Source organism: Octopus bimaculoides, chromosome 6, assembly GCF_001194135.2.
Source record: "Octopus bimaculoides isolate UCB-OBI-ISO-001 chromosome 6, ASM119413v2, whole genome shotgun sequence".
Classification (NCBI taxonomy): Eukaryota; Metazoa; Mollusca; class Cephalopoda; order Octopoda; family Octopodidae; genus Octopus; species Octopus bimaculoides.
In genome coordinates this window covers 40706257-40715581 of record NC_068986.1, presented here as the reverse complement: position 1 = coordinate 40715581, position 9325 = coordinate 40706257, and the positions used below count along the sequence as shown (strand labels likewise).

General features: G+C 37.4%; 1 protein-coding gene across 1 annotated transcript in view; it reads right to left on the bottom strand.

Annotated features, from left to right (window-relative positions):
* Positions 1 to 3556: 3556 nt before the first annotated feature.
* Positions 3557 to 9325, bottom strand: part of LOC106876892 (17-beta-hydroxysteroid dehydrogenase 14) — a 27762-nt gene continuing 21993 nt past the window's right edge. The window contains exons 9-10 of the mRNA XM_052968457.1: positions 8511 to 8607; positions 3557 to 3899 (exon numbers count right to left, since the gene is read on the bottom strand). Of these exons, the coding sequence (XP_052824417.1) occupies positions 3750 to 3899; positions 8511 to 8607 (247 nt within the window). The 3' untranslated portion in view covers positions 3557 to 3749. The remainder of the gene's footprint in view (positions 3900 to 8510; positions 8608 to 9325) is intronic.

Here is a 9325-nt window from a genome sequence, read left to right as displayed (position 1 = left end):
TGCCTTTAGTCAAACAAATCGACCCCCAGACTTATTCTTTGTAAGCCTAGTACTTATTCTATCGGTCTCTTTTGCCAAACTCCTATATATATATATATATATATATATATATATATATATATACACACGCATATATATATATAGAATGTCTCTAACAAATTGGTGAATGCACGCATCCGGACAACCTCTGCTCACAAGCTTTCCGGATATTTGGTCCGGTACTGCGTGAAAAAAGATGTGAAAATTTATCGAAGGATGACTGAAACCCGTGTTAATACCGATAAATTAAGTCTGGACAACAGGCATGATTACCTCCCTTAGATTCCAAACAAGTGTGATTAACTCCCTTCCTTTTTCCAAATTCAGACTAATGATATTCATTGGACTCCTGTCCCTTTGCTGTTTTTGTGTTTGGATTTGTCGTTTGCTATCAACGTGCATGCTTCTGTGTATGTATAAGAAGTACATCAGATTGTAGGTACATAACTGTATTCATTCAATTTACAAATATTGGCTTGACAGGTCTTCTCAAGCATGTATATTGCTTAAGGTCTCGGTCACTTTTCACTGCCCTTGTGAGGTCCAAAGTTCCATGGCTGCTTTTTACGTGCCAGGTATGCAACACTGGCATCTTCCATGACTACGATTGTACTTGGTTTGATAGATCTTTTCAAGCACAACATATCGTCCAACACTCAAAGGGTGCTTTTTACGTGCCACCGACATAAGTACCAGTTACGCGACACTGGCATCATAGAGAATGATTATGGCTAGAATGCTTTTGATCATATGTCTGCTTGACTCAGGCTGACCTGGGGCTAAACAACAAGCACCACATGTTGAAATATTAATATTACAGACTAGACTAATCCAACAAGAACACCACCAAAAAATTCATACTCTTTTACTCTTTTACTTGTTTCAGTCATTTGACTGCGGCCATGCTGGAGCACTGCCTTTAGTCGAACAAATCGACCCCAGGACTTATTCTTTGTAAGCCTAGTACTTATTCTATCAGTCTCTTTTGCCGAACCGCTAAGTTACGGGGACGTAAACACACCAGCATCGGTTGTCAAGCGATGTTGGGGGGACAAACACACACATATATATATACATATATACGACGGGCTTCTTTCAGTTTCCGTCTACTAAATCCACTCACAAGGCTTTGGTTGGCCCGAGGCTATAGTGGAAGACACTTGCCCAAGGTGCCACGCAGAAGTACTGAACCCGGAACCATGTGGTTGGTAAGCAAGCTACTTACCACACCATTCTAATTCATGACTTAGACATGCTACAGCAAATATATATAAGGTGTATTATATTTTAACATTACATATGAGCCAGATGGTAACTTGATGTCCTATATGGTGCCATTTATAATGCACGATTTTTGCAACAATAAATTTAAACTTTTGTCTTCTTCATAACATGTAAGAGTAGACCATGTAACAAATTTTTCTCTTTTTTTTTTTTGTGTCGTTCAACCTATTTGCATTTTTCTAGAAATTGAAGGAAATTACCACTATTCCCTTCAAACTTTGCTTTTGTGACCTGAACACCAATGTTTTGAAACTGACCTATTTTCCATTACGTTTCACACAGATTCAATGCTGAGTTACTGAAGCAGAAATATCATTATAACAAATATTCTATTCAATACCACAGATTTGCTTGTCAGTTGCCTGACCTTATTCTCTTGAGCATGTCCCTTAATGGCTGACAATATATGCATCTCTGATCATGAGCAAGAGTGGTGGGGGAGCATCATAGCCATGTGTTGAGAGGGATTCTTTGGGGTTTGAATAAACGTAACAGGAAATAACAGTTGCTACTTAAGGTCAAAAATCGTGTTACACAGGGTTAACCTTAAAAAATCAGTAGCGTTGCTTACATCATTGCAACGTTTTAAATATCACAATATGAATTTGAGGTTTTTTAAAAAAATCAATTCCTCTTTTCAGTGGATCTTTTGCTATACACCAAACAAAATGGTTGATTTAATTTTAATTTTGATACTATTTGAAAGACACATATGCACACTGATTTAATTTTAGTGGTCATATGGTAAGACGTCAACAGCCCAACTACATGGTTTCAGTGTGGTACCATGGGTAAATATTTTCTACTATAGCCCTGAGCTGACCAAAGCCTTTATAACTGAATTTCATTGATGGAAACTGAAAGAAACCTGTCATGTGGGGGGTATTTGCACACACACTGAGACACACATACACACACGCACATATATATGCATATATTTGTACATGTACATATGTATATATTCATACAAATTTATACCAATATATTTTTCAACATACATGTATATATGTATGTGTGTGTATGTCTGTGTACATGTGCGTGTGTTACTGTCTCCTTGCTCTAACTTCATGCAATAATCATAAATGAGAGACACCTTCATGCCAGAAGTGTCCTCCATTTCCAGTTTTCTGTCAAAACATGTCTGGTCATGGGAAAATGCTACCTGACTTGGAAATGTGACAGTTGGTAAGAGGAAGAGCATCCAGCTGTAATAAAATCCACCTCAACAATATTCCATTTGATCCATATGAGCATAGAAAAGTGGACATAGCGCAGTTAGCATTGAAGATACTTGGGTAAGGTCATGTGCAATGGAATTTGTAATGTGAACTTCTTAACCATACAGACATACCTGCAAGTATTGATATTAGTTCCAAATTTTGGCACTAGGCCAGCAATGTGAGAGGAGGATTTAAGTCGATTATGCCAACACCAGTACTTAACTGACACTTATTTCATTGAGACCAAAAGGATGAAAGACAAGCTCAACCCCACCAGCATTTTTACCTGACTTGAAAATTTGATGGTTGGTAAGAGGAAGGGAATCCAACTGTAGAAAAATCCATCTCAGCAATATTCCATGTGATCCATGTGAGCATGGAAGAGTGGACGTTAAAACAATGCTGATCTCATTATTGGTGTACAATAGCATCGTTAGCATTGAAGACACTTGGCCAAAGTGCCAAGCAATGGAACTGAACACAAAACCACATGGACTTGTAAAGTGAAATTTTTAATCATACAGACATACCTGCAAGTATTGATATTGGTTTCAACTTTTTGGCACAAGACCAGCAGTGTCAGGGGAAGGTTTAAGTCAATTATATCAAATAAAGTGCTCAACTAATACTTATTTCATTAACCCTAAAAGGATGAAAGTCAAAGACAACCTCAGTGGAATCCTGCAAGTATTAATACTGACCTATATGAAGAATAGTGCACAGCAGCAGATTAGCTATCAGCAAGTTGAAATTCCAGTCAGGTTTCAATTCTGAGTTAGTGCAAACACTTCATTTATATATTTTGAGAAAGATATGAGAATGAAGTGAGTTCATTCATAACTTTTGACAACAAGGCGTGAATATTACAAAATCTCTTTTTCAAAAACAGACCTTTGTGATTTCTTATTTAGAACGTCTTAGCTTTGATAAAAAAATGAGATGATATGAAAGTCATGCCATTCTCAGAATCATTAAGCTAATTAACTATGTAATTGCTACAGAAAATTTCCAACTGACAAAATCAATAAAGTCTTTATTGACTTGAAAACACTTTAAATTACAAGCAAATATGATATATTTTCAAAAATTATTCAAGTTATTGTAGAAAAATATTAATCCCAAATTTGGAAAATATCAATTATCTAACAGCATAAATTTATTTTCCTTTTCCTTCTTTTCATTTTGTTCTCCATTATTCTGAGTTCCTTAAGATGGAGTAACTTCACTCTTGCTGCCAACAGAAATATCTATTCCTCCAGAAACATTCATATCCATACCAGTACAAAATGTGCCATCTGCTGCTAGGTAAAGACATGCTGTACTAATCTCTGAAGGTGTTCCCATACGACCCATAACCTGCAAACAAAAAACATAAATATTTAATTAATGGAAGTTGTTCTTAATAAACAATAATTATTAGTTGTTTGTAGGTGGACAGAGGACATCTGCATAAAGGAGTGTCAAGCTCTAGCTGTGGAGGGTACCTGCGGAAGGTACCTGTGGAGGGGGTAAACCCAGGCAGACATGGGACAAAGTGCTGAGAAAGGATCTTTGGATGCTGGGCCTCAATGAGGAAATGACAAGGGACCAGGAGGTGTGGGGATTCGCTGTACTTGATAAGACATATCAAGCTAAGTAAAATCACTGTCTTCCACACATACAGGATTGTCCTTTTAGGTGTGAGTGTCACTTAAAAAGCACCCGTGCTGGTGCTGTATGAACGCACCCATGCTGGAGGCATGTAAAAAGGACCCAGCATACTCTGTTAAGTGACTGGTGTTAGGAAGGGCAGCCAGACATAGAAACCATGCCACAAAAGGCATTTGGAGTCTGGACAGCTCCCTCCTAGCCAGCTCCATGTCAAACCATCCAAACCATGCCAGCATGGAAAGCAGATGGTAAATGATGATGATGATGATGATGATTTAACATTCCAACTGGAAAGAAGCAGAAAGAACAGCCCAGAGTTCAGAACAGTGGTAAAAAGTCATTGAAGGTCTATGCTATTACTGGACATGTTGCTGAGACCTCTTTCGGTCACGAGTGACCATGGGATTGCACCTAGAAAGTTACCCTCCCTGGCACAAGTTCGGGCAAGGTTGTTTCTGGAAGACCATCAGGCGCCCATGCATACCAGCTTTCCCTCTCTATGCCACCGATGTTATCCAAGGGAAAGGCAAACGCCATACAGCTTGACACCTGTGACGTCGCAACTCATTTCTACAGATGAGTGAACTGGAGCAACATGAAATAAAGTGTCTTGCTCAAGACCACAACACACAGCCCGGTTCAGGATTCAAACTCACAACCTCGCGATTGTAAGCTCGACACTCTAACCACTGAGCCATGCACCTTCACACACTGGACATGTAATGTCTGTATATATAAATGACAGCATTTAAATAAGCTGATTCAGTATGATAGGAATCAAATGTAGAGTAGAATCTTTTTGGTTGCTGTCACAGATTTCCTTATTTGTTCAATTTTGTTCCAGTTGTTTTAAAATTTGTTTATACCAATTTAGTTTCGTATACTAATTATGACAATGAAATAAATTTTGGTCATAAATTAATAAATAAAAAGTTTTAAAAAGCTTTTAAAGTTTGCAAATTTGGGGTAATTTTAGCCCATCAAAAACCACCATAATACACATGACCATAAACCTCACACTGGAGTCTGTTTCCATAACAACAAGCAAAGCCATAGTCTACCTTGTTTGCTCACATATTTTCCAACCTTAATTCTTTGTACCTCATTTTCATAATTTGACCTGTTTTCCTGGACATTTTCCACATTACAATTCTATATCTAAATACAGTATTACCACTGCAAAATCTTGTAACCTTTCATGTTTGATGGAGAAAATGGATACCAAGAGGATGCAGCTTCTTACTTTGGAGACAAGGGTGTTGTAGCTAAAAACAAGTTGTGTAAAGAGAGACATAATATGAAGAAGCTGGAATATTTCTCAAGACTTTATTCATTAAAGCTCATTAAAACTTTCATAACATTTTGCTCTCATTTTGTTGCTGCTGTCAATCCTTTTGTGACAGACAACTATCATGCAAAAAATGCCAGCTTCTGATTCATGTTTTTTGATTGACTAAAAATGATCAAACTTTGAACTGCTGTAAGATTTTTCTGAATTTTTTCTCAGGAATAAATGAATCTCAAATTTGGATTCAGCATGAAAAATTACATTATAGGAAAGTGGGTTATACATCTTTAGATTGTATACCTGACTTCCTACTATAAAATTAAGAATATAACGGAACGCTGAACTCCAGACTAAACAACTTAAACAACATTTATTCAGGTGGTAAACATACATATCTTTACAATTGGTGATGTGTGTGTATGAGCATAGTTGTGGGGACGTTGTTCTGTAGTTGTGAGCGAGCTGTCTTGTGTAAGTCCGAAAGATGTAGAGACAGCTTGCTCACACGTACATGCTCAATCGCTGGCCAGCGAGAAAGAGAATGAATTGAGCGGGAAACGCTTGCTTGTTTAATTCTAAGCATGCGTAAGACTATGCATGCGCAGGCGTTACTACAACATCAATATATCAAATTTGGAAATCAGTGACAGCAAGCAAAAAAATTTGCAGAGTACAAGAAAGAATGCACTAGTACAGGCATGTGGTACATATAGATGATGACAGATATCTGAAGAAAAGTTTAGTGAGTGTGGTCACCAATTTCTAGTATGAAAGTTTTCATAGAAAAGTCCTGTGAGTGAGCTTTTGAGAAGCTGTGTAATGGAATATCAGAAGGCAATTTTTAAACAAATAATGTAATTTATTAAATTATCACAAAAGCTAACAAGTAATAAGAGCATAACCAGGGAGTGTGTGCATCAGTCAGAGAAAGCATTTCTACATATGTTTGAAAAATAGGTTCAGCTGGAAATCATCATAAGCTCACAGAAATGGAGCTAGCTTAAATAAAAATCTACTGTTCCTAACAAGACCAGAGTAGTGGGCCGATATCATCAAGAATTTCATGGAGTGAAGTGGGCATAAGTGAAATAGGCTGTTCATGATGTAGCAAGCTGAGAGTGGCTAGACATTTAGAGTTAGAGGTGTGAAGTTGGTGTGAAAAACAATGAGGCTGTTCCAAGAGAAATGTTGCTCATCTGGCATCTATCTGATAACATTAAAAACTCCCACTTCACTTCATGGACAGAGAACTGCCTTTGATATTCATATATGCCCAGCCCTGATCGGCTGGAGAATGCCATAGTACAACAGTGCTATGATGTGGCCATTAAAATAGCTTACTACAAAAGTATTCAAAGTTGAAATCTGTGGAAATGGAGACCCAAGAAGACTGAACTCTGGATGCTGATCCTCATAGAGGAGATAACAAAGGACTGAGATAATTGGCAACAAGCAGTGCTAGAGAATATTTACACACTTGTGCAAACATCATTAAATCAATGTCAGAAATGGTGGTAGTAACAGACGCTAGGGGGCATAATATATGTATTTATATACATGTGTGTCTATCTATGTATGTTACACACACTAACATCAGGGTCCCTCACATAATGTGTCCTTGTCAATATAGTTTCCATACAATAAAGATATCTTTTGTTTGTTTATTTCAATTTTGTCTATTTTACAGTTATGAAACATCAATAAAGTATTCAGGAGAGGATTATAGCTTTACCGTTTGTACAAACAAACCACACACAAAAGAGAATGGAGTAAGAGGTATCCCATGGTTAAACATATCAATTGCAGTACATATTTTTAAAGTTGCAGAGATGTAAATAAACCAATACCAATAGTCAGAAGGTATTGGTCTTCTTTGGGCTGTAGTAGAAGACACTTGCTCATAGTGCCATGCAGTGGGACTAAACCTGAAACCACATGGTTGCAAAGTGAGCTTTACTATCATCATCATGGTTTTTCCACTGCTTTTTGAACTCATCTATAATGTTCACTGCTGCTCAGTGCTGGCTGGGCTCATGCCATTTCCACTCAGGGATTCTTGACTTGCTCACCTCTTTAATTTCATCACTTACTGTTGCATCCATATGCCAGGAAGTCTCATGTTAACTACTACATGCAGTTCTTCCTTCCCATGCATCAGCTCTTTGGACCTTCCTCCTTGCTCTGTTCTTTTCTGCAGGTGTTGACTTGCAACAAAGTCTGAGAGGGACATTAATGGCACCAATCTCATCAGATTTTTTACAGCTGGGTGCCCTTCCTGTCACTAACCCTCACCTATTTCCAAGCAGGGTGATATCATCCCATGGTCAGACATGCTCTCACATAACATTGGAAATGCATAATACAGCTTGTATGGCATTGAAAATCATTTATTAATGACTTGTCGGGATGTAAAAACAAACTTGTTTGTTTACATATGGCGTAACCTATACGACATCTAGCATTCCTAGATGATTCTATATCTTCTTAAATTGCAGAAGAATTTGGCGGTCAGGCGGTTTAGCTTAAATGGTAAAACATTCTAACCGGATATTAGAGGGATGTGAGTCCGGTCATCATGGCTAGCTGCCGACAAATTTTTCTGCTTTTAAAACGAAAAAAGAATTTTATCCTTTATATTGATACTGTTCAGTATCTATGCGTTGAATAAAATTTATCTTTCTACTTGTTCTACCATACATTTCGGCGCTTCGAAAAACAAACTTGTTTGTTTACATATGGCGTATACTATAAAGTATATTAAACGTTTTTTATAAGTCAATACTGTGTGCTACTGTGTGAGCAGCGTTTATAACTATCATGCAATGTCAAGGAGATACAAACATACACACATGATGAGCTTCTTTCAGTTTCTGTTTGCCAAATCCATTCACAAAGCTTTAGTTGGTCTGGGAATTTAAGAGAAAACACTTCCCCAATGTACCATATGGAAAGGCTGAACTCTAAATCAAGAGATTGGGAAAGATGTTTCATAACCTTACAGCCAAACACATTTGTGAAATATTTCTCACCTGGTAAGACACTCCATCATTGTAAAATTCTTCTGGATTCTCTGCCTTGGACATTACTTCTTCCCACAGAGGTGTCCATATGGCTCCAGGAGAAATTCTAAAAAGACAAAAAATTTTGAAAGTATTTTCCTAAGTCATTGTAAGCCACATCTCTGATCTTTGTTGTACAACAACCAGCATTAACTTTGTAACATGTGCAAGGAAGAAGCAATTTCAGACACACAGGCAAGAGCACCAATTCATTACAAACTGTTCTCTTCTCCCCACTCCTAACATCAATGAACTATTGTATATCTTGTCATGTGGACCTACTTTAACCTCATAGTACCATTGGGTCATTCCACTTGTTGGTTGTTTTTGTGATAGACAGAAGGAAGGGTTGCCTACATCAGCCATATATATCTTAACTTATTCTTGTTTCAGTCATTCAGTGTGGATCTTTTGGGGCACCGCCTTGAAGGGTTTTAGTCAAAGGAATCAATCCCAGTATCTAATTTTAAAGCCTAGTATTTATTTTATCAGTCTCTTACACTGAATTGCTATGTTACGAGGATGTAAACAAACCAACATTAGTTGTCAAGCAGTGGTAACGGACAAACACAAAGGCACACACACATAGATACAGGCATATATTTATATATATGATGGGCTTCTTCCAGTTTCTGTCAATCAAATCCTCTCACAAGTTTTTTGTCGGCCTGTAAGTATAATAGAAGATACTTGTACAAGGTGCTATGTTGTGGGACAGAAACAGGAACCATGTGATTGAGAAGCCAATTTCTTATTACACTCACATGTATATGCCTATATATATA